At 43.3% G+C, this 26,472-nt stretch overlaps 1 protein-coding gene across 1 annotated transcript; it reads right to left on the bottom strand.

Annotated features, from left to right (window-relative positions):
- Positions 1 to 18,052: 18,052 nt before the first annotated feature.
- On the bottom strand, positions 18,053 to 20,740 carry LOC309491564 (uncharacterized protein; the record flags this gene model as incomplete). Its single annotated transcript, XM_082190626.1, has 7 exons — positions 18,053 to 18,773; positions 18,957 to 19,178; positions 19,549 to 19,784; positions 19,893 to 20,066; positions 20,172 to 20,305; positions 20,419 to 20,526; positions 20,615 to 20,740. The coding sequence occupies 7 exons, from the start codon at positions 20,738 to 20,740 to the stop codon at positions 18,364 to 18,366; spliced, it is 1,410 nt and encodes a 469-aa protein (XP_082046752.1). The 3' UTR covers positions 18,053 to 18,363.
- Positions 20,741 to 26,472: the final 5,732 nt, after the last annotated feature.

Genomic DNA, 26,472 nt, shown 5'->3' with positions numbered 1-26,472 from the left:
ATAGGGTTGATGAGCCTCTTTGGAGAAAATTTCAGGCCCCAATTGGACCTGTGATTAGATTTTAAATTTTAGGCTCTAGCAAGGATCAAATTGAAAATATCAGTGGGGGAATTGTTGGGAGTTTTTTTTCTTATCTTCTTTTTTTCCTTTTCCTTTCTCTCCAATTTTTATTTTTTTATTTGCCCAAACTTGGAGGTTAAAACTGAGAATTCAAATTGAGATTCCAACTACAGTTGCCAATTAGGTGTGCCTTAATTCCTCCTGACTGGAGGTAACATGGTACGTAATAAAATAGCTCAGCCCCGTCGACGGGCTCGTGGAGCCTTCTCTGCCTCTGAACCATCGGAGATTACTGTCCCTGAGAGAACATTAGGTGATAGACTAGAGAAAAAGTATTTTAAATTGCTACAAGCAGTTCATCATGCAGAAATAATAGAGGAGGTACAGAGAACACATACATTTCCAATTGGGATGACTAGGCAAGTTAATAAATTGACCTCTTTTATTAAACCTTCCTCACCCCATGTAGAAACTACGGCTCAGGTTAAACAAAACACCGATATGTGGATGCAAGTTAATATGAACATCCTTAAGGAGCATTATGATTTAGTAATAGCAGAGGGTCTACAGGACCTGCCCTCCTTTGAACCGATCGCTTTGGATAAGGCAATTGCCTACGGAAAAAAGAGGTATAAAAGCCGTCTAACGTCTACATCCGTTTCAACCTTGACAATATTGGTGGATAATAGGGCACAGGACTCAACGGGGTTGATGAATGAAGGGATTCCTGGTGATCCTGCCCTGTTGGACGAGGAGTGGCCAGAGTTGAGGCCGCCTTCTGGTCCGGTGGGGAATTTGGGCCCCAGACCAGAGCCTAATTTTAACATCGGCATTCATTCTAGGCCTGGTCCTCATCCTTATCCTCAGCCTAATCCCAATCTTAACCCTAACTCCAACCTAGATCCCAACTCCAATTCTGATCCAGGGCCGGAGTTGAGGTCTTTTTCTGGTGTGGTGGGGAATGGGGGCCCTAGACCAAAACCTAACCCTACCTCCAACTCTGGACCTAGCCCTAACCCCTACCCTTATCCCGAACCTAACCCCAACCCCAGTCCCAATCCTAATCCTAACCCTGACCCTATTCCCAATTCTGGACCTAGCCCTAACCCCTACCCTTATCCCGAACCTAATCCTAACCCCAACCCCAGTCCCAATCCTAATCCTAACCCTGATCCTAACCCTGATCCTAATCCCGATCCATTGCTGGGGCTGCAATCTTTAAACCTAACTACAGTACGGGATTATACATCTGCCCCTGGAGAGAGCGGGTCCGGCCAGGCTCCTCCTGAAGCAGAATTGCAGAACAGGCTTCAGATTTTTTCAGCTGAAGTACATCCAGCTGTTGCATCATGTAGTAGCCTGAGCTTTCAACCCAATTTTGAACTTAATCTATCAGAGGGGTCCGATATGGGGGATACAAATGGAGGTGAGGAAGATGACTTATCTACCATGAGAGAGGGAAGGGTTCTGCAGTCCAATGTGGCGGTGATTCTCTTAGGGTCACAGCTCCTAGCCGAGGAGGAATTAGAACCTCCTTTGGGAGAAGAAACCTCCTCGGGCCCGGGTAGTGACACGGTTGAGGTTGGAGTACCTCCACTTAGGAAACCCACCCGTCATTGTAACACCTACCAAAAAATGGTTCAGTGGAGAGTAGAGGTCAAACAACCAATTTTAATTTTAGGTGATTCTAACTTGTCTAGGATTCAGAAAATTGAACATCCCTTGATCCAGATAGACAGCTTTCCTGGAGCCCAGATCCTCCATTTGAAGGAGATTCTGGGGAAATTGGATCCTTCTTTTAGAACTCAAAAAGTCATTCTCTCAATCGGTCTTAATAATTGCCTTAGGAAAAACAAACTAACCACTATACAGGGGCAGTTTAGACAGCTAATGTCACGAGCCAGAGGTCTTTTCCCGCGGGCGGAGATTTGGGTCCCTCTGATTCAGGTTTCAACACAACTTCCATCAGAAGTACAAACCCTAGTAAGGGAAGTGAACCTCTTCTTGGGGGCTAACTTCAGAACCTTGAGAGGGATTGAGGACGATCAGTTCCTGGTGAATCAGAGGGATGCGATCCATTGGACGGCTGATACGGCAACGAAAATTCTCAATAATTGGATGTCTCAGTTAAACTTGAAATAGGGGGACCTAGAAATATCATACAGCCCCTTTCAAATATTTTAAATCTTTCACTTACCTTTTCTCTCTCTGAGGTTGAGGGAACGCTGTTGGAGAGAGGACTTTTTTTCATTCCGACACCATTTAGAGTAGATAGGCGGGAGCTTCTCAGAGATCTCCATTTGTACCATAGGAAACTTAAACTTCTGGACCATTTTGGTTATGTCACGGATTTCTCCCAGGAGCCGTTTATCAATTCTTCCCTTTGGGAACCTGAATGGAGTTCTATATCGGAACCCATTAAACAGTTAATCAGACGAGATAGACGAGCCCTGGAGAGGATTTGTGTTTATGGGGTGAGGGAGAATAATTTGTCAATGGAGGAAAGAAATGCACTTGATCGGTTAAAAGCTAATCAGGATATCGTAATAAAACCTGCAGATAAGGGTTCGAAAATTGTGATTATGGACAAGAATCAATATTTGACCGAAGCCCACAGACAATTGAGTAATACAACACATTACTTACCCTTGGCTGGTTCCCTCCAATTGGAGACCCAGAAAAAGATCCGGGAAATTGTTGGCGACCTGTATGAAAAGAAGATTATAACAGCCAAGCAGAAATACTATCTCTTCGGTGAAGACCCCCCGCAGCCGAGGAAATTTTATTTGCTGCCTAAAATCCATAAGTCTCCAGAGACCTGGACCATTCCGAATCAGGTTCCTGCTGGACGACCGATTGTGTCAGACTGCGGGAGTGAATCATATAGGATTGCGGCCTTTATTGATTATTTCCTGAATCCTTTATCACAAAAACATGCGAGCTATGTCAAGGACACCTTTGACTTTGTAGCAAAGTTGAAACAGATCAAAGTGCCACCTGGGGGGATGCTTTTCACCATTGACATTGATTCCCTTTACACTAATATAGATACTCGACTGGGCTTAAAGGCAGTACGGGAGATTTTTGAGAGGTACCCTGACCCTTCTAGACCAGACGAGGCCCTTCTTACCTTGTTGGAATTGGGCCTTACTCGGAATGATTTTGAATTTGATTCCAAACAGTATCTCCAAATTTCTGGAACAGCAATGGGGAAAAAATTCGCCCCGGCATACGCCGACATATATATGGCAGACTGGGAGACAACGGTGTTCCCTAAATGCCACAAGCTGCCCAGCTTTTATGTCCGATACTTGGATGACATATTTGGTGTCTGGAATGACTCAGAGGTTGAGTTTACAAAATTCATTACGATCTTAAACGAACATCATGCTTCCATCTCAGTGAAATACAATCTACAACGGGAGAAAATTGAGTTCCTGGATACCGAGGTGTATATCGTTAGGGGGGATAGTGGGGAGTGTTCTCTGGGAACGAGGGTTTACTTTAAGCCCACTGATACTCATGCGCTGTTGCATAAGACTAGTTACCATCCGAAACACACCTATAGGGGAATTGTGAAATCACAATTAATAAGGTATAATAGAATTTGCACAGCAGCAGAGGATATTGATTCGGCTAGTAGGACCCTCTTCCAAGCCCTCAGACATCGGGGTTACAGTAGAACCTTCCTCAGAAGTATAAAGGTGGAGGTTCAACAACTTTTTCAACAAGGGTTAAAACCTAGAGAAGAAAACCGTAATAAGCATCTGGTCCCCTTTATTTCGACCTTCTCTTCAGCCTCCCTAGCATTAAACTCGAAGTTAAAAATCAACTTCCAGAGAACTCAGGATCGTTTTGAACCACTTACCTCGTTTAAAAGTATAGCAGCCTTCAGACGGAACAAAAACTTGAAAGATTTATTGGTGCATTCCTCCTTGGGCATTAGACCTAAGAAAGATAAATACAGCGGGTTTCTCAAATGTACAAAATTTATTGAAAATAAATTCACTCACTTGGGTGCACCGATTTCACACGCCCTGGGCTTACGGTCATCCAACCTGGTCTATTGTATCGAGTGTAAGGTCTGCAGCAGATTGTATGTTGGGCAAACCAAGAACACCCTGCTGGAAAGATTAAAACAACATCTACGCTCGGTCAATGGGGCCGGGAGGGCTACGTACCTTTATGAGCATTTTAGACTTCATGGTAGCACCAATTTGTCCATTATGGGGATAGAGGCAGGATCCTGGTGGTCGGACAAACAGAGATGGATGAAGGAGAGACAGTGGATTAAAAAACTGAACACGGTTTATCCCCATGGTCTCAATCAAGTGTATTAGAACTCTTGGAAGGGATCCTTATTGAAATCTCTAGTTTCCCTGGTAAAGGGAGATACACCATCATTTCGATAATATATGACAAAAACTTATAATTTAAATACATTTTTGGTGTATTCCCATATGAATTTTACCGGGAATTAACCTTCCCCATATTGGACTGAGATGAGAGAAAATAATAATAATATATCTTTGTACTTACCTCCTCCAATTGGGATTGGACGGGTTCCATCATTAACCGATGAAATACCTGGTAACCTTCTGACCATCATAGACCTATAAAACAGAAAGATAGAATTAAAATAAATATATACAAGAGTGAAATGAGGTATAATACTTACCCAAGATGAAGACCTGAAAAAAAGAGAGAAGGGAGAATTAAGAAGACGGGATTGGTAAAACTGCCCAATTGGTTGGATTAGCGGTGAACGGTCAAAAACGATGTGCGAGCCCGTGCCTTCTGGCTCTCGTTGGAGAACTGGAGTTTTCTTCCCCTAACCTAACCTGCCAGCGCCGCAATCGGGGATCCAGCTAATCTTACCTTAATTCTGGGATAATTTTGGGATGATTGTAATATAAAACCCAAGGTGTAATGAATCCTTGGGAATGTTCTAGAGGGTTCGTTAGATAGAATCCTTTTGTTTTTTGAGAGAGAATTAAATATCTCCTTGGGGGAATTTTGAAGTACTTGTAGGGGATAATTGAATTACATCTGGTTTTTCCTCCCTCTCTTCTTCCTTTTCTCTAACAGGGGTGTCAAGAGGTCGGTTTTCACGATAACGATATTTGGCGGTTCTCGATTAAGAGACCGTAATAAGGGTTAATTGAATGGCACAGGTGCCTAATTGGATTAGGGAGATGATCTACAGGTGAGGTTATCACTTGTGGGAATTCTAGCCCATTGGGTACTTTTTGGAGGCCCCGCCCAGGAAGACTTTAAATAGTACTTCCTCTCTTTCCTCTTTTCTCTCACTTTTACTTATTCCTCTGAAGAAGCCACAGCGTGGCGAAACGTCAGGAAAAATAACTTTGTTTTAGATCTTAGCATTCATCCTACTGATTTTAATATGAATTTTATTTATCTTATTCTTTTCTTAAAAAGAATCTAGTTGTTCCTTGCTGGAAAGAAAAGGGTTCTGACACCTTAAATGTATCATCATTTAGTTATACTTGAATCACATCTTTATATTCTGACCTTCTAGTTAGATCCAAGTCTTGAGATTCTAGACAGTCTTGTTATGTGTGGTTTGGAGTGGTGGACACTATTTACTGGTGTGTGTGTGTAGTGTTGACACGTAGAGTGGATGGAGTATCTTACACCTTAAGCACAGTGTGCCTTTTTGATTGCCTAGATTCCCGAGTACTTAGAGGGTATTGGGATTTAATGGTATGACAGGTTAAGTATAGGGTTGATGAGCCTCTTTGGAGAAAATTTCAGGCCCCAATTGGACCTGTGATTAGATTTTAAATTTTAGGCTCTAGCAAGGATCAAATTGAAAATATCAGTGGGGGAATTGTTGGGAGTTTTTTTTCTTATCTTCTTTTTTTCCTTTTCCTTTCTCTCCAATTTTTATTTTTTTATTTGCCCAAACTTGGAGGTTAAAACTGAGAATTCAAATTGAGATTCCAACTACAGTTGCCAATTAGGTGTGCCTTAATTCCTCCTGACTGGAGGTAACATGGTACGTAATAAAATAGCTCAGCCCCGTCGACGGGCTCGTGGAGCCTTCTCTGCCTCTGAACCATCGGAGATTACTGTCCCTGAGAGAACATTAGGTGATAGACTAGAGAAAAAGTATTTTAAATTGCTACAAGCAGTTCATCATGCAGAAATAATAGAGGAGGTACAGAGAACACATACATTTCCAATTGGGATGACTAGGCAAGTTAATAAATTGACCTCTTTTATTAAACCTTCCTCACCCCATGTAGAAACTACGGCTCAGGTTAAACAAAACACCGATATGTGGATGCAAGTTAATATGAACATCCTTAAGGAGCATTATGATTTAGTAATAGCAGAGGGTCTACAGGACCTGTCCTCCTTTGAACCGATCGCTTTGGATAAGGCAATTGCCTACGGAAAAAAGAGGTATAAAAGCCGTCTAACGTCTACATCCGTTTCAACCTTGACAATATTGGTGGATAATAGGGCACAGGACTCAACGGGGTTGATGAATGAAGGGATTCCTGGTGATCCTGCCCTGTTGGACGAGGAGTGGCCAGAGTTGAGGCCGCCTTCTGGTCCGGTGGGGAATTTGGGCCCCAGACCAGAGCCTAATTTTAACATCGGCATTCATTCTAGGCCTGGTCCTCATCCTTATCCTCAGCCTAATCCCAATCTTAACCCTAACTCCAACCTAGATCCCAACTCCAATTCTGATCCAGGGCCGGAGTTGAGGTCTTTTTCTGGTGTGGTGGGGAATGGGGGCCCTAGACCAAAACCTAACCCTACCTCCAACTCTGGACCTAGCCCTAACCCCTACCCTTATCCCGAACCTAACCCCAACCCCAGTCCCAATCCTAATCCTAACCCTGACCCTATTCCCAATTCTGGACCTAGCCCTAACCCCTACCCTTATCCCGAACCTAATCCTAACCCCAACCCCAGTCCCAATCCTAATCCTAACCCTGATCCTAACCCTGATCCTAATCCCGATCCATTGCTGGGGCTGCAATCTTTAAACCTAACTACAGTACGGGATTATACATCTGCCCCTGGAGAGAGCGGGTCCGGCCAGGCTCCTCCTGAAGCAGAATTGCAGAACAGGCTTCAGATTTTTTCAGCTGAAGTACATCCAGCTGTTGCATCATGTAGTAGCCTGAGCTTTCAACCCAATTTTGAACTTAATCTATCAGAGGGGTCCGATATGGGGGATACAAATGGAGGTGAGGAAGATGACTTATCTACCATGAGAGAGGGAAGGGTTCTGCAGTCCAATGTGGCGGTGATTCTCTTAGGGTCACAGCTCCTAGCCGAGGAGGAATTAGAACCTCCTTTGGGAGAAGAAACCTCCTCGGGCCCGGGTAGTGACACGGTTGAGGTTGGAGTACCTCCACTTAGGAAACCCACCCGTCATTGTAACACCTACCAAAAAATGGTTCAGTGGAGAGTAGAGGTCAAACAACCAATTTTAATTTTAGGTGATTCTAACTTGTCTAGGATTCAGAAAATTGAACATCCCTTGATCCAGATAGACAGCTTTCCTGGAGCCCAGATCCTCCATTTGAAGGAGATTCTGGGGAAATTGGATCCTTCTTTTAGAACTCAAAAAGTCATTCTCTCAATCGGTCTTAATAATTGCCTTAGGAAAAACAAACTAACCACTATACAGGGGCAGTTTAGACAGCTAATGTCACGAGCCAGAGGTCTTTTCCCGCGGGCGGAGATTTGGGTCCCTCTGATTCAGGTTTCAACACAACTTCCATCAGAAGTACAAACCCTAGTAAGGGAAGTGAACCTCTTCTTGGGGGCTAACTTCAGAACCTTGAGAGGGATTGAGGACGATCAGTTCCTGGTGAATCAGAGGGATGCGATCCATTGGACGGCTGATACGGCAACGAAAATTCTCAATAATTGGATGTCTCAGTTAAACTTGAAATAGGGGGACCTAGAAATATCATACAGCCCCTTTCAAATATTTTAAATCTTTCACTTACCTTTTCTCTCTCTGAGGTTGAGGGAACGCTGTTGGAGAGAGGACTTTTTTTCATTCCGACACCATTTAGAGTAGATAGGCGGGAGCTTCTCAGAGATCTCCATTTGTACCATAGGAAACTTAAACTTCTGGACCATTTTGGTTATGTCACGGATTTCTCCCAGGAGCCGTTTATCAATTCTTCCCTTTGGGAACCTGAATGGAGTTCTATATCGGAACCCATTAAACAGTTAATCAGACGAGATAGACGAGCCCTGGAGAGGATTTGTGTTTATGGGGTGAGGGAGAATAATTTGTCAATGGAGGAAAGAAATGCACTTGATCGGTTAAAAGCTAATCAGGATATCGTAATAAAACCTGCAGATAAGGGTTCGAAAATTGTGATTATGGACAAGAATCAATATTTGACCGAAGCCCACAGACAATTGAGTAATACAACACATTACTTACCCTTGGCTGGTTCCCTCCAATTGGAGACCCAGAAAAAGATCCGGGAAATTGTTGGCGACCTGTATGAAAAGAAGATTATAACAGCCAAGCAGAAATACTATCTCTTCGGTGAAGACCCCCCGCAGCCGAGGAAATTTTATTTGCTGCCTAAAATCCATAAGTCTCCAGAGACCTGGACCATTCCGAATCAGGTTCCTGCTGGACGACCGATTGTGTCAGACTGCGGGAGTGAATCATATAGGATTGCGGCCTTTATTGATTATTTCCTGAATCCTTTATCACAAAAACATGCGAGCTATGTCAAGGACACCTTTGACTTTGTAGCAAAGTTGAAACAGATCAAAGTGCCACCTGGGGGGATGCTTTTCACCATTGACATTGATTCCCTTTACACTAATATAGATACTCGACTGGGCTTAAAGGCAGTACGGGAGATTTTTGAGAGGTACCCTGACCCTTCTAGACCAGACGAGGCCCTTCTTACCTTGTTGGAATTGGGCCTTACTCGGAATGATTTTGAATTTGATTCCAAACAGTATCTCCAAATTTCTGGAACAGCAATGGGGAAAAAATTCGCCCCGGCATACGCCGACATATATATGGCAGACTGGGAGACAACGGTGTTCCCTAAATGCCACAAGCTGCCCAGCTTTTATGTCCGATACTTGGATGACATATTTGGTGTCTGGAATGACTCAGAGGTTGAGTTTACAAAATTCATTACGATCTTAAACGAACATCATGCTTCCATCTCAGTGAAATACAATCTACAACGGGAGAAAATTGAGTTCCTGGATACCGAGGTGTATATCGTTAGGGGGGATAGTGGGGAGTGTTCTCTGGGAACGAGGGTTTACTTTAAGCCCACTGATACTCATGCGCTGTTGCATAAGACTAGTTACCATCCGAAACACACCTATAGGGGAATTGTGAAATCACAATTAATAAGGTATAATAGAATTTGCACAGCAGCAGAGGATATTGATTCGGCTAGTAGGACCCTCTTCCAAGCCCTCAGACATCGGGGTTACAGTAGAACCTTCCTCAGAAGTATAAAGGTGGAGGTTCAACAACTTTTTCAACAAGGGTTAAAACCTAGAGAAGAAAACCGTAATAAGCATCTGGTCCCCTTTATTTCGACCTTCTCTTCAGCCTCCCTAGCATTAAACTCGAAGTTAAAAATCAACTTCCAGAGAACTCAGGATCGTTTTGAACCACTTACCTCGTTTAAAAGTATAGCAGCCTTCAGACGGAACAAAAACTTGAAAGATTTATTGGTGCATTCCTCCTTGGGCATTAGACCTAAGAAAGATAAATACAGCGGGTTTCTCAAATGTACAAAATTTATTGAAAATAAATTCACTCACTTGGGTGCACCGATTTCACACGCCCTGGGCTTACGGTCATCCAACCTGGTCTATTGTATCGAGTGTAAGGTCTGCAGCAGATTGTATGTTGGGCAAACCAAGAACACCCTGCTGGAAAGATTAAAACAACATCTACGCTCGGTCAATGGGGCCGGGAGGGCTACGTACCTTTATGAGCATTTTAGACTTCATGGTAGCACCAATTTGTCCATTATGGGGATAGAGGCAGGATCCTGGTGGTCGGACAAACAGAGATGGATGAAGGAGAGACAGTGGATTAAAAAACTGAACACGGTTTATCCCCATGGTCTCAATCAAGTGTATTAGAACTCTTGGAAGGGATCCTTATTGAAATCTCTAGTTTCCCTGGTAAAGGGAGATACACCATCATTTCGATAATATATGACAAAAACTTATAATTTAAATACATTTTTGGTGTATTCCCATATGAATTTTACCGGGAATTAACCTTCCCCATATTGGACTGAGATGAGAGAAAATAATAATAATATATCTTTGTACTTACCTCCTCCAATTGGGATTGGACGGGTTCCATCATTAACCGATGAAATACCTGGTAACCTTCTGACCATCATAGACCTATAAAACAGAAAGATAGAATTAAAATAAATATATACAAGAGTGAAATGAGGTATAATACTTACCCAAGATGAAGACCTGAAAAAAAGAGAGAAGGGAGAATTAAGAAGACGGGATTGGTAAAACTGCCCAATTGGTTGGATTAGCGGTGAACGGTCAAAAACGATGTGCGAGCCCGTGCCTTCTGGCTCTCGTTGGAGAACTGGAGTTTTCTTCCCCTAACCTAACCTGCCAGCGCCGCAATCGGGGATCCAGCTAATCTTACCTTAATTCTGGGATAATTTTGGGATGATTGTAATATAAAACCCAAGGTGTAATGAATCCTTGGGAATGTTCTAGAGGGTTCGTTAGATAGAATCCTTTTGTTTTTTGAGAGAGAATTAAATATCTCCTTGGGGGAATTTTGAAGTACTTGTAGGGGATAATTGAATTACATCTGGTTTTTCCTCCCTCTCTTCTTCCTTTTCTCTAACAGGGGTGTCAAGAGGTCGGTTTTCACGATAACGATATTTGGCGGTTCTCGATTAAGAGACCGTAATAAGGGTTAATTGAATGGCACAGGTGCCTAATTGGATTAGGGAGATGATCTACAGGTGAGGTTATCACTTGTGGGAATTCTAGCCCATTGGGTACTTTTTGGAGGCCCCGCCCAGGAAGACTTTAAATAGTACTTCCTCTCTTTCCTCTTTTCTCTCACTTTTACTTATTCCTCTGAAGAAGCCACAGCGTGGCGAAACGTCAGGAAAAATAACTTTGTTTTAGATCTTAGCATTCATCCTACTGATTTTAATATGAATTTTATTTATCTTATTCTTTTCTTAAAAAGAATCTAGTTGTTCCTTGCTGGAAAGAAAAGGGTTCTGACACCTTAAATGTATCATCATTTAGTTATACTTGAATCACATCTTTATATTCTGACCTTCTAGTTAGATCCAAGTCTTGAGATTCTAGACAGTCTTGTTATGTGTGGTTTGGAGTGGTGGACACTATTTACTGGTGTGTGTGTGTAGTGTTGACACGTAGAGTGGATGGAGTATCTTACACCTTAAGCACAGTGTGCCTTTTTGATTGCCTAGATTCCCGAGTACTTAGAGGGTATTGGGATTTAATGGTATGACAGGTTAAGTATAGGGTTGATGAGCCTCTTTGGAGAAAATTTCAGGCCCCAATTGGACCTGTGATTAGATTTTAAATTTTAGGCTCTAGCAAGGATCAAATTGAAAATATCAGTGGGGGAATTGTTGGGAGTTTTTTTTCTTATCTTCTTTTTTTCCTTTTCCTTTCTCTCCAATTTTTATTTTTTTATTTGCCCAAACTTGGAGGTTAAAACTGAGAATTCAAATTGAGATTCCAACTACAGTTGCCAATTAGGTGTGCCTTAATTCCTCCTGACTGGAGGTAACATGGTACGTAATAAAATAGCTCAGCCCCGTCGACGGGCTCGTGGAGCCTTCTCTGCCTCTGAACCATCGGAGATTACTGTCCCTGAGAGAACATTAGGTGATAGACTAGAGAAAAAGTATTTTAAATTGCTACAAGCAGTTCATCATGCAGAAATAATAGAGGAGGTACAGAGAACACATACATTTCCAATTGGGATGACTAGGCAAGTTAATAAATTGACCTCTTTTATTAAACCTTCCTCACCCCATGTAGAAACTACGGCTCAGGTTAAACAAAACACCGATATGTGGATGCAAGTTAATATGAACATCCTTAAGGAGCATTATGATTTAGTAATAGCAGAGGGTCTACAGGACCTGTCCTCCTTTGAACCGATCGCTTTGGATAAGGCAATTGCCTACGGAAAAAAGAGGTATAAAAGCCGTCTAACGTCTACATCCGTTTCAACCTTGACAATATTGGTGGATAATAGGGCACAGGACTCAACGGGGTTGATGAATGAAGGGATTCCTGGTGATCCTGCCCTGTTGGACGAGGAGTGGCCAGAGTTGAGGCCGCCTTCTGGTCCGGTGGGGAATTTGGGCCCCAGACCAGAGCCTAATTTTAACATCGGCATTCATTCTAGGCCTGGTCCTCATCCTTATCCTCAGCCTAATCCCAATCTTAACCCTAACTCCAACCTAGATCCCAACTCCAATTCTGATCCAGGGCCGGAGTTGAGGTCTTTTTCTGGTGTGGTGGGGAATGGGGGCCCTAGACCAAAACCTAACCCTACCTCCAACTCTGGACCTAGCCCTAACCCCTACCCTTATCCCGAACCTAACCCCAACCCCAGTCCCAATCCTAATCCTAACCCTGACCCTATTCCCAATTCTGGACCTAGCCCTAACCCCTACCCTTATCCCGAACCTAATCCTAACCCCAACCCCAGTCCCAATCCTAATCCTAACCCTGATCCTAACCCTGATCCTAATCCCGATCCATTGCTGGGGCTGCAATCTTTAAACCTAACTACAGTACGGGATTATACATCTGCCCCTGGAGAGAGCGGGTCCGGCCAGGCTCCTCCTGAAGCAGAATTGCAGAACAGGCTTCAGATTTTTTCAGCTGAAGTACATCCAGCTGTTGCATCATGTAGTAGCCTGAGCTTTCAACCCAATTTTGAACTTAATCTATCAGAGGGGTCCGATATGGGGGATACAAATGGAGGTGAGGAAGATGACTTATCTACCATGAGAGAGGGAAGGGTTCTGCAGTCCAATGTGGCGGTGATTCTCTTAGGGTCACAGCTCCTAGCCGAGGAGGAATTAGAACCTCCTTTGGGAGAAGAAACCTCCTCGGGCCCGGGTAGTGACACGGTTGAGGTTGGAGTACCTCCACTTAGGAAACCCACCCGTCATTGTAACACCTACCAAAAAATGGTTCAGTGGAGAGTAGAGGTCAAACAACCAATTTTAATTTTAGGTGATTCTAACTTGTCTAGGATTCAGAAAATTGAACATCCCTTGATCCAGATAGACAGCTTTCCTGGAGCCCAGATCCTCCATTTGAAGGAGATTCTGGGGAAATTGGATCCTTCTTTTAGAACTCAAAAAGTCATTCTCTCAATCGGTCTTAATAATTGCCTTAGGAAAAACAAACTAACCACTATACAGGGGCAGTTTAGACAGCTAATGTCACGAGCCAGAGGTCTTTTCCCGCGGGCGGAGATTTGGGTCCCTCTGATTCAGGTTTCAACACAACTTCCATCAGAAGTACAAACCCTAGTAAGGGAAGTGAACCTCTTCTTGGGGGCTAACTTCAGAACCTTGAGAGGGATTGAGGACGATCAGTTCCTGGTGAATCAGAGGGATGCGATCCATTGGACGGCTGATACGGCAACGAAAATTCTCAATAATTGGATGTCTCAGTTAAACTTGAAATAGGGGGACCTAGAAATATCATACAGCCCCTTTCAAATATTTTAAATCTTTCACTTACCTTTTCTCTCTCTGAGGTTGAGGGAACGCTGTTGGAGAGAGGACTTTTTTTCATTCCGACACCATTTAGAGTAGATAGGCGGGAGCTTCTCAGAGATCTCCATTTGTACCATAGGAAACTTAAACTTCTGGACCATTTTGGTTATGTCACGGATTTCTCCCAGGAGCCGTTTATCAATTCTTCCCTTTGGGAACCTGAATGGAGTTCTATATCGGAACCCATTAAACAGTTAATCAGACGAGATAGACGAGCCCTGGAGAGGATTTGTGTTTATGGGGTGAGGGAGAATAATTTGTCAATGGAGGAAAGAAATGCACTTGATCGGTTAAAAGCTAATCAGGATATCGTAATAAAACCTGCAGATAAGGGTTCGAAAATTGTGATTATGGACAAGAATCAATATTTGACCGAAGCCCACAGACAATTGAGTAATACAACACATTACTTACCCTTGGCTGGTTCCCTCCAATTGGAGACCCAGAAAAAGATCCGGGAAATTGTTGGCGACCTGTATGAAAAGAAGATTATAACAGCCAAGCAGAAATACTATCTCTTCGGTGAAGACCCCCCGCAGCCGAGGAAATTTTATTTGCTGCCTAAAATCCATAAGTCTCCAGAGACCTGGACCATTCCGAATCAGGTTCCTGCTGGACGACCGATTGTGTCAGACTGCGGGAGTGAATCATATAGGATTGCGGCCTTTATTGATTATTTCCTGAATCCTTTATCACAAAAACATGCGAGCTATGTCAAGGACACCTTTGACTTTGTAGCAAAGTTGAAACAGATCAAAGTGCCACCTGGGGGGATGCTTTTCACCATTGACATTGATTCCCTTTACACTAATATAGATACTCGACTGGGCTTAAAGGCAGTACGGGAGATTTTTGAGAGGTACCCTGACCCTTCTAGACCAGACGAGGCCCTTCTTACCTTGTTGGAATTGGGCCTTACTCGGAATGATTTTGAATTTGATTCCAAACAGTATCTCCAAATTTCTGGAACAGCAATGGGGAAAAAATTCGCCCCGGCATACGCCGACATATATATGGCAGACTGGGAGACAACGGTGTTCCCTAAATGCCACAAGCTGCCCAGCTTTTATGTCCGATACTTGGATGACATATTTGGTGTCTGGAATGACTCAGAGGTTGAGTTTACAAAATTCATTACGATCTTAAACGAACATCATGCTTCCATCTCAGTGAAATACAATCTACAACGGGAGAAAATTGAGTTCCTGGATACCGAGGTGTATATCGTTAGGGGGGATAGTGGGGAGTGTTCTCTGGGAACGAGGGTTTACTTTAAGCCCACTGATACTCATGCGCTGTTGCATAAGACTAGTTACCATCCGAAACACACCTATAGGGGAATTGTGAAATCACAATTAATAAGGTATAATAGAATTTGCACAGCAGCAGAGGATATTGATTCGGCTAGTAGGACCCTCTTCCAAGCCCTCAGACATCGGGGTTACAGTAGAACCTTCCTCAGAAGTATAAAGGTGGAGGTTCAACAACTTTTTCAACAAGGGTTAAAACCTAGAGAAGAAAACCGTAATAAGCATCTGGTCCCCTTTATTTCGACCTTCTCTTCAGCCTCCCTAGCATTAAACTCGAAGTTAAAAATCAACTTCCAGAGAACTCAGGATCGTTTTGAACCACTTACCTCGTTTAAAAGTATAGCAGCCTTCAGACGGAACAAAAACTTGAAAGATTTATTGGTGCATTCCTCCTTGGGCATTAGACCTAAGAAAGATAAATACAGCGGGTTTCTCAAATGTACAAAATTTATTGAAAATAAATTCACTCACTTGGGTGCACCGATTTCACACGCCCTGGGCTTACGGTCATCCAACCTGGTCTATTGTATCGAGTGTAAGGTCTGCAGCAGATTGTATGTTGGGCAAACCAAGAACACCCTGCTGGAAAGATTAAAACAACATCTACGCTCGGTCAATGGGGCCGGGAGGGCTACGTACCTTTATGAGCATTTTAGACTTCATGGTAGCACCAATTTGTCCATTATGGGGATAGAGGCAGGATCCTGGTGGTCGGACAAACAGAGATGGATGAAGGAGAGACAGTGGATTAAAAAACTGAACACGGTTTATCCCCATGGTCTCAATCAAGTGTATTAGAACTCTTGGAAGGGATCCTTATTGAAATCTCTAGTTTCCCTGGTAAAGGGAGATACACCATCATTTCGATAATATATGACAAAAACTTATAATTTAAATACATTTTTGGTGTATTCCCATATGAATTTTACCGGGAATTAACCTTCCCCATATTGGACTGAGATGAGAGAAAATAATAATAATATATCTTTGTACTTACCTCCTCCAATTGGGATTGGACGGGTTCCATCATTAACCGATGAAATACCTGGTAACCTTCTGACCATCATAGACCTATAAAACAGAAAGATAGAATTAAAATAAATATATACAAGAGTGAAATGAGGTATAATACTTACCCAAGATGAAGACCTGAAAAAAAGAGAGAAGGGAGAATTAAGAAGACGGGATTGGTAAAACTGCCCAATTGGTTGGATTAGCGGTGAACGGTCAAAAACGATGTGCGAGCCCGTGCCTTCTGGCTCTCGTTGGAGAACTGGAGTTTTCTTCCCCTAACCTAACCCTAACCCTAACCCTAACCCTAACGGTAAATGCAACCAGTTCCCATTGACAGGTGAACAGCTGGGAAAAACTCAAGTTCACATCCATCCATCCATCCATCCATCCATCCATCCATCCATCCATCCATCCATCCACCCATCCATCCATCCATCCATCCATCCACCCATCCATCCATCCATCACTCCATCCATCACTCCATCTATAGAAATAGACACTTACCTGTCAGCATTGGTGCTGTTTCAGCACTCGTGCTGATATACACGGCAAATGCAACCATTTTGCATTGACAGGTAAACAGCTGGGGGAAAACTCAAGTTCAGTTTGCGTCAGGGCGTCTGCATGGATGCAGGGTCAAAGGCCAAAGGCCTGGCACGCTACCTCACCTAACCAGCTAAACCTACCCACCACCTGCACAAAAAAACAGAAAACAAAACCAAAAAACACTGACCACTGGCGGGACCTACACAGACCCTACCCAAAATATACCAGGATAGACCACCCCTATATAAAATAACCCTAGATACAACAGCAATTTATAAAATAGACCCCTGTTAAAAAAAAAACAAATCTAAAAAATAAAGTGCAGTACCGTGTCTACACACCTGGTGGCGCTAGAGGCGCACCAAACCACCACCAGTCGACTAGCCATACATCAATTACTATATAAACCAAGTTTCGTACAGATAAAACACACCGTTGCAGATATCTGGACAGTTAAGATTCGGCCAATCAGATTCCATATATGCAAATGAGGGTGGTTACTAATGAGGGTGAAAGTCGTTTTTACCTCCCTACCTAACCCTAACCCTAACATGAGATCAACACACAAGATGAAAGATGTCTTAAAAGGCATTTATTTTTGTAACATTTAAAACTTAGACCACAGAGTTACAAATATGTAATAAACGATCAGGAGTCAGCTGACCAATCAGGACGTGGCACCAATCAGACTGCAGGACCAATCCAGTCTTCTTCCTGGACAGAGAACAATACAAACAACTCACACATAGAAACAGATCAAAAGGGACATAACTTGATAATTTTGCTTGTTTTAATGTATTAGCCATCCATCCATCCAGGCCCAGCCAGAGCAGGACAACTGGGCATAGGTGCTCAAATTCATACAAAGCCACATTACATACAGCCATTGAGCCGGTTCAGCACTGGTGCTGATATGCACGCCAAATGCAACCATTACGCATTGACAGGTTAACAGGTGGGGAAAACTCAAGTTCACCTTGCGTCAGGCCGTCTGCATGCAGGGTCAAAGGCCACAACACCACTTGTGATTTGCAATAGAAGAAAACATTACATTGAGTTTGTGAATAAACAATGCATTCATTTTGAAATTGTTTTCTGTAAATACACTGGTTTCTGTTGCAATGTTAAGGGCCTACGGAGCATGAGAACTGGACTCAGAGGCTCAAATCAGGAGGGAGGGAGGGGGGGGGGGGGGGGGCTCACTTTTGTATACACTAAAAAGTAATTTGGTTGTATACACTAATGCATGACATCTCAAATTAAAATATTTATAGAGAACAAGCAGAGAAATTGAGATGGGTAACAGATTTATTTGAAAAATAAAAAAGTGACAAACATTTTACAAAATAACATCTTAAAAAGAAACAATGTAAACATTAAAGAACTATAAAATAAAAACTATAACAGAACTATAAAATTGAGACAAAACAACTGGCAACGAAATCAAGCTCTGTGGACTGAGGGGAAAGGGGAGACAAAAAAACCCCGGCAGGCAGCCATCTTCGGCACAAGATCCACATACAAATTCATCCAGTCCTCGGAACCAAGCTTCGCCTGTGTCGAAAAGTGACAGGACAGATTTTTTAGGTGCAAGTCCTGGCCTACTCATCAAGCCATTCTAGGTTTAAGCCCTCGCCACGGAATGAGGTCCTCCGAACACCATAATCGAATTTGAGCTGGGTGTCGACAGGTATGTCAGAGAGCGCTTTGAACAAAATTACATCCGTTTTCACTCCACTCAGCTTAACGGAGCAGTAAAACGGCTTTAAGTTTGGCATCTTTGCAGAATGATTTATGAGTCGGCCAAACGTGTCCGAGTTGGGATGGCATGTGCAGGGAAAGGTCTGCGCGTCGACACATAGGTCTCTTTGGCCCGCCTTAAAAAAAAACAAGTAGCCAGCCTGGTCACCGAGGTCCCGCATCATCTCCTTCCCAACTGATGCTGGAATCACCTTCCCGTGATAGTCACAAACTATTTCCCCTTTAAGAAAGGGCCGTGTTGCAACCACTCCTACAATAGAACAAAACATTACATTTTGAGTTGGTTGAATAAACATTGCATTCATTTGAAAAATGTGTTCTGTAAAAAAAAAAAAAAAACCTCTACTGCCTATGCTAATAATTCCTTGCAGTATACGTTGCATGGCCCACGTTTCATTTATAGAACAAACTAATGCCACAGTTTTACCCTTACCACGACCTTGCTTGGCACCGAAGTCCTTAATAGCCAGCCCCGTCCAGGTCTGCTCAGACAGGCACTTCATTATGGCCTCATCCGACTCTATGGCGAGGTTGGAAGGAGATGGTTTCCACAACCGTTGAATCTCCTCTGGCTTCGGGTAGTTGGACTTCCACCCCTCCTGCCTAATCAGCCTCGACAACTTTCCGGTCGAAGGCTTATGGACTTTGAAGTGTTCTGAAAGACAAAATGAAACCACTTTACTCAAAAGAAGTCAAAAGTGATCGGTGTGAGTCGGACATTGCTGCGTTTTGATAGAGATAGTGTGTGGTAGGAAAAGGTGTTTGGGTTTGGAGTTTGTATTAAAAAAAAACAAACAAAGGTTTAGTTTTGACCAGGAGATCAAACCCTTGGCTAATTGTGTGATGTGGGTGTGTTGCTGTGTTAAGGGGTTTAGAAAAAAAAAAATGCCTTAAGCATTGGTAAAAACTTGGCGGCTGTTTACAAAAAAATTTAAAAAATTAAAAAAAAAAACACCCACAGCAACCTGCAGCGTCTGCATGTTAAAATGCGGGACAATGCTGTATTGGTGGATTCGGAGACTTACCCAGAAGATATTCCCGCCTCTGGGCGTACTGCGAGACCCGCCACTTATCATAGAAGGTGCGGTCTTCAGGAAACCCATACTTCACACGCTGTTTTTTCGATGGAGGCTGCCCATCCAGTGAAATGGGAAAACTGGTCACAAATGCAGAGAAGTCTTTGCGGGCAGTTGGCAGACTCGAACTGCCTCCGGCTGTAGCCAATTCAGCAAATGACTGGTGGTCGTCGTCCGAAGAATTGCTTTGTAGGCGAGGAACAAAAAGGTTTGTTACTTGGGCAAAATTATGGCTACTCGGATGTAAAGATTGTTTGTGACATGTTAGGTCCTTGCTGCGTGAAGAGACTTACACGCACAAAGAGTCCAGCAGCACAGCTGCGTCAACAGCGTCCTGTGGTCCGACATCACGAGCGCCACGGTCCAGGTAAAACTGCACCGCCTGCCGTTGGGGCTCCGTTAGCTTCTGCGCAGCAATGCCAACCGCCCTGCGCACATCCTGGCTAGTAAAGTGGGGAAGTTTGTGCCTGCAGAAACAAAATGGAACACAAAGGGTTGCCTGTGAAATGACTGTGACTGACAAAATGTAGTTAACGGTGTGCACTCACACACGCATATGTGCAGGTACATACAGATCGTGTAGGCATTTGAGGTCTCGTGATACGCTGGAGACCGCCTCACCGGAGGACACAAGAAAGAAGGCATTGCATGGTTTCTCGTGACAGATGTTCCCTGGCCTTATCTTGCTGAAGTAGACCTGCAAACACTATGGGAAACAAAAACAAAAAAGGGAAAAAATGTCTGTGCGAACAAAAGATTATTAAATGGTATAAACAATGGTAGCAAGTCATCGGCTGTTTATGTCATACTAAAACTCACAGCTTCCTCCCATTGGGTCAGGGCAAGCAGCGTGTTGGTATCCGTGCCCCTCCCTACGCCGATCACCACCCTGCCACTATGCTCAAACCGATCAAGCCAATCTGAATCCTGGATAACGAAAGAGCGGTCACTAATGCATACGTAAACACTGCATCATATCATGAGCGTAAAGTCTTTAAAGTAGACATGGACTTGCTGTCAAGGACTCCACAGCAATCGGGCGCAGCATGTGGGCAAAAACCAGTGTAGCTTCGCAGTAGTACCTATACATGGTACTTTCTCTGTGCCCGAGTTTTCTGCCCATCTCCAGATCTTGACACATCCTGTTTATTTCCGGCTTCGCCACTCTTAAAATAGTTTGACAATCTTTGAGTGCAGCAATCCCAAAGAGGAAGAACCTGTTTGGACAAAACAAAAAACAAGACAGGTGTAAGGGATCTGCTGGAGGCAAGTATAGATGAGAACTCAAATGCATTTAGAAACATATCAAGATCAAAGGTCGTTGAGTGCGGACAGGCAGGAACTCACCCATTGATCGCTAGACGGATCGGCAGATCTGGCTGGGCATACTCCCATCGCAGCGCGACGATCTTAAGGAAAAATAACTTTGTTTTAGATCTTAGCATTCATCCTACTGATTTTAATATGAATTTTATTTATCTTATTCTTTTCTTAAAAAGAATCTAGTTGTTCCTTGCTGGAAAGAAAAGGGTTCTGACACCTTAAATGTATCATCATTTAGTTATACTTGAATCACATCTTTATATTCTGACCTTCTAGTTAGATCCAAGTCTTGAGATTCTAGACAGTCTTGTTATGTGTGGTTTGGAGTGGTGGACACTATTTACTGGTGTGTGTGTGTAGTGTTGACACGTAGAGTGGATGGAGTATCTTACACCTTAAGCACAGTGTGCCTTTTTGATTGCCTAGATTCCCGAGTACTTAGAGGGTATTGGGATTTAATGGTATGACAGGTTAAGTATAGGGTTGATGAGCCTCTTTGGAGAAAATTTCAGGCCCCAATTGGACCTGTGATTAGATTTTAAATTTTAGGCTCTAGCAAGGATCAAATTGAAAATATCAGTGGGGGAATTGTTGGGAGTTTTTTTTCTTATCTTCTTTTTTTCCTTTTCCTTTCTCTCCAATTTTTATTTTTTTATTTGCCCAAACTTGGAGGTTAAAACTGAGAATTCAAATTGAGATTCCAACTACAGTTGCCAATTAGGTGTGCCTTAATTCCTCCTGACTGGAGGTAACATGGTACGTAATAAAATAGCTCAGCCCCGTCGACGGGCTCGTGGAGCCTTCTCTGCCTCTGAACCATCGGAGATTACTGTCCCTGAGAGAACATTAGGTGATAGACTAGAGAAAAAGTATTTTAAATTGCTACAAGCAGTTCATCATGCAGAAATAATAGAGGAGGTACAGAGAACACATACATTTCCAATTGGGATGACTAGGCAAGTTAATAAATTGACCTCTTTTATTAAACCTTCCTCACCCCATGTAGAAACTACGGCTCAGGTTAAACAAAACACCGATATGTGGATGCAAGTTAATATGAACATCCTTAAGGAGCATTATGATTTAGTAATAGCAGAGGGTCTACAGGACCTGCCCTCCTTTGAACCGATCGCTTTGGATAAGGCAATTGCCTACGGAAAAAAGAGGTATAAAAGCCGTCTAACGTCTACATCCGTTTCAACCTTGACAATATTGGTGGATAATAGGGCACAGGACTCAACGGGGTTGATGAATGAAGGGATTCCTGGTGATCCTGCCCTGTTGGACGAGGAGTGGCCAGAGTTGAGGCCGCCTTCTGGTCCGGTGGGGAATTTGGGCCCCAGACCAGAGCCTAATTTTAACATCGGCATTCATTCTAGGCCTGGTCCTCATCCTTATCCTCAGCCTAATCCCAATCTTAACCCTAACTCCAACCTAGATCCCAACTCCAATTCTGATCCAGGGCCGGAGTTGAGGTCTTTTTCTGGTGTGGTGGGGAATGGGGGCCCTAGACCAAAACCTAACCCTACCTCCAACTCTGGACCTAGCCCTAACCCCTACCCTTATCCCGAACCTAACCCCAACCCCAGTCCCAATCCTAATCCTAACCCTGACCCTATTCCCAATTCTGGACCTAGCCCTAACCCCTACCCTTATCCCGAACCTAATCCTAACCCCAACCCCAGTCCCAATCCTAATCCTAACCCTGATCCTAACCCTGATCCTAATCCTGATCCATTGCTGGGGCTGCAATCTTTAAACCTAACTACAGTACGGGATTATACATCTGCCCCTGGAGAGAGCGGGTCCGGCCAGGCTCCTCCTGAAGCAGAATTGCAGAACAGGCTTCAGATTTTTTCAGCTGAAGTACATCCAGCTGTTGCATCATGTAGTAGCCTGAGCTTTCAACCCAATTTTGAACTTAATCTATCAGAGGGGTCCGATATGGGGGATACAAATGGAGGTGAGGAAGATGACTTATCTACCATGAGAGAGGGAAGGGTTCTGCAGTCCAATGTGGCGGTGATTCTCTTAGGGTCACAGCTCCTAGCCGAGGAGGAATTAGAACCTCCTTTGGGAGAAGAAACCTCCTCGGGCCCGGGTAGTGACACGGTTGAGGTTGGAGTACCTCCACTTAGGAAACCCACCCGTCATTGTAACACCTACCAAAAAATGGTTCAGTGGAGAGTAGAGGTCAAACAACCAATTTTAATTTTAGGTGATTCTAATTTGTCTAGGATTCAGAAAATTGAACATCCCTTGATCCAGATAGACAGCTTTCCTGGAGCCCAGATCCTCCATTTGAAGGAGATTCTGGGGAAATTGGATCCTTCTTTTAGAACTCAAAAAGTCATTCTCTCAATCGGTCTTAATAATTGCCTTAGGAAAAACAAACTAACCACTATACAGGGGCAGTTTAGACAGCTAATGTCACGAGCCAGAGGTCTTTTCCCGCGGGCGGAGATTTGGGTCCCTCTGATTCAGGTTTCAACACAACTTCCATCAGAAGTACAAACCCTAGTAAGGGAAGTGAACCTCTTCTTGGGGGCTAACTTCAGAACCTTGAGAGGGATTGAGGACGATCAGTTCCTGGTGAATCAGAGGGATGCGATCCATTGGACGGCTGATACGGCAACGAAAATTCTCAATAATTGGATGTCTCAGTTAAACTTGAAATAGGGGGACCTAGAAATATCATACAGCCCCTTTCAAATATTTTAAATCTTTCACTTACCTTTTCTCTCTCTGAGGTTGAGGGAACGCTGTTGGAGAGAGGACTTTTTTTCATTCCGACACCATTTAGAGTAGATAGGCGGGAGCTTCTCAGAGATCTCCATTTGTACCATAGGAAACTTAAACTTCTGGACCATTTTGGTTATGTCACGGATTTCTCCCAGGAGCCGTTTATCAATTCTTCCCTTTGGGAACCTGAATGGAGTTCTATATCGGAACCCATTAAACAGTTAATCAGACGAGATAGACGAGCCCTGGAGAGGATTTGTGTTTATGGGGTGAGGGAGAATAATTTGTCAATGGAGGAAAGAAATGCACTTGATCGGTTAAAAGCTAATCAGGATATCGTAATAAAACCTGCAGATAAGGGTTCGAAAATTGTGATTATGGACAAGAATCAATATTTGACCGAAGCCCACAGACAATTGAGTAATACAACACATTACTTACCCTTGGCTGGTTCCCTCCAATTGGAGACCCAGAAAAAGATCCGGGAAATTGTTGGCGACCTGTATGAAAAGAAGATTATAACAGCCAAGCAGAAATACTATCTCTTCGGTGAAGACCCCCCGCAGCCGAGGAAATTTTATTTGCTGCCTAAAATCCATAAGTCTCCAGAGACCTGGACCATTCCGAATCAGGTTCCTGCTGGACGACCGATTGTGTCAGACTGCGGGAGTGAATCATATAGGATTGCGGCCTTTATTGATTATTTCCTGAATCCTTTATCACAAAAACATGCGAGCTATGTCAAGGACACCTTTGACTTTGTAGCAAAGTTGAAACAGATCAAAGTGCCACCTGGGGGGATGCTTTTCACCATTGACATTGATTCCCTTTACACTAATATAGATACTCGACTGGGCTTAAAGGCAGTACGGGAGATTTTTGAGAGGTACCCTGACCCTTCTAGACCAGACGAGGCCCTTCTTACCTTGTTGGAATTGGGCCTTACTCGGAATGATTTTGAATTTGATTCCAAACAGTATCTCCAAATTTCTGGAACAGCAATGGGGAAAAAATTCGCCCCGGCATACGCCGACATATATATGGCAGACTGGGAGACAACGGTGTTCCCTAAATGCCACAAGCTGCCCAGCTTTTATGTCCGATACTTGGATGACATATTTGGTGTCTGGAATGACTCAGAGGTTGAGTTTACAAAATTCATTACGATCTTAAACGAACATCATGCTTCCATCTCAGTGAAATACAATCTACAACGGGAGAAAATTGAGTTCCTGGATACCGAGGTGTATATCGTTAGGGGGGATAGTGGGGAGTGTTCTCTGGGAACGAGGGTTTACTTTAAGCCCACTGATACTCATGCGCTGTTGCATAAGACTAGTTACCATCCGAAACACACCTATAGGGGAATTGTGAAATCACAATTAATAAGGTATAATAGAATTTGCACAGCAGCAGAGGATATTGATTCGGCTAGTAGGACCCTCTTCCAAGCCCTCAGACATCGGGGTTACAGTAGAACCTTCCTCAGAAGTATAAAGGTGGAGGTTCAACAACTTTTTCAACAAGGGTTAAAACCTAGAGAAGAAAACCGTAATAAGCATCTGGTCCCCTTTATTTCGACCTTCTCTTCAGCCTCCCTAGCATTAAACTCGAAGTTAAAAATCAACTTCCAGAGAACTCAGGATCGTTTTGAACCACTTACCTCGTTTAAAAGTATAGCAGCCTTCAGACGGAACAAAAACTTGAAGGATTTATTGGTGCATTCCTCCTTGGGCATTAGACCTAAGAAAGATAAATACAGCGGGTTTCTCAAATGTACAAAATTTATTGAAAATAAATTCACTCACTTGGGTGCACCGATTTCACACGCCCTGGGCTTACGGTCATCCAACCTGGTCTATTGTATCGAGTGTAAGGTCTGCAGCAGATTGTATGTTGGGCAAACCAAGAACACCCTGCTGGAAAGATTAAAACAACATCTACGCTCGGTCAATGGGGCCGGGAGGGCTACGTACCTTTATGAGCATTTTAGACTTCATGGTAGCACCAATTTGTCCATTATGGGGATAGAGGCAGGATCCTGGTGGTCGGACAAACAGAGATGGATGAAGGAGAGACAGTGGATTAAAAAACTGAACACGGTTTATCCCCATGGTCTCAATCAAGTGTATTAGAACTCTTGGAAGGGATCCTTATTGAAATCTCTAGTTTCCCTGGTAAAGGGAGATACACCATCATTTCGATAATATATGACAAAAACTTATAATTTAAATACATTTTTGGTGTATTCCCATATGAATTTTACCGGGAATTAACCTTCCCCATATTGGACTGAGATGAGAGAAAATAATAATAATATATCTTTGTACTTACCTCCTCCAATTGGGATTGGACGGGTTCCATCATTAACCGATGAAATACCTGGTAACCTTCTGACCATCATAGACCTATAAAACAGAAAGATAGAATTAAAATAAATATATACAAGAGTGAAATGAGGTATAATACTTACCCAAGATGAAGACCTGAAAAAAAGAGAGAAGGGAGAATTAAGAAGACGGGATTGGTAAAACTGCCCAATTGGTTGGATTAGCGGTGAACGGTCAAAAACGATGTGCGAGCCCGTGCCTTCTGGCTCTCGTTGGAGAACTGGAGTTTTCTTCCCCTACCCTAACCCTAATGAATGTACCCCGGGCCACGGCCCTAACACCTACCCAGTCCAACCCTGGTGAGTACACCCCGGACTGATGTAGCCCTCCAGGGAGGAACCCGGGACCTTGTAACGAGAACGTTATTAGATGGAATGGATGGTTTGGTTACATTAGGCGAAATGAGACTCAAAATGAG

Source organism: Leuciscus leuciscus, assembly GCF_965113295.1.
Source record: "Leuciscus leuciscus genome assembly, contig: HAP1_SCAFFOLD_353, whole genome shotgun sequence".
Classification (NCBI taxonomy): Eukaryota; Metazoa; Chordata; class Actinopteri; order Cypriniformes; family Leuciscidae; genus Leuciscus; species Leuciscus leuciscus.
This window is presented reverse-complemented; position numbering and strand designations above follow the sequence as displayed.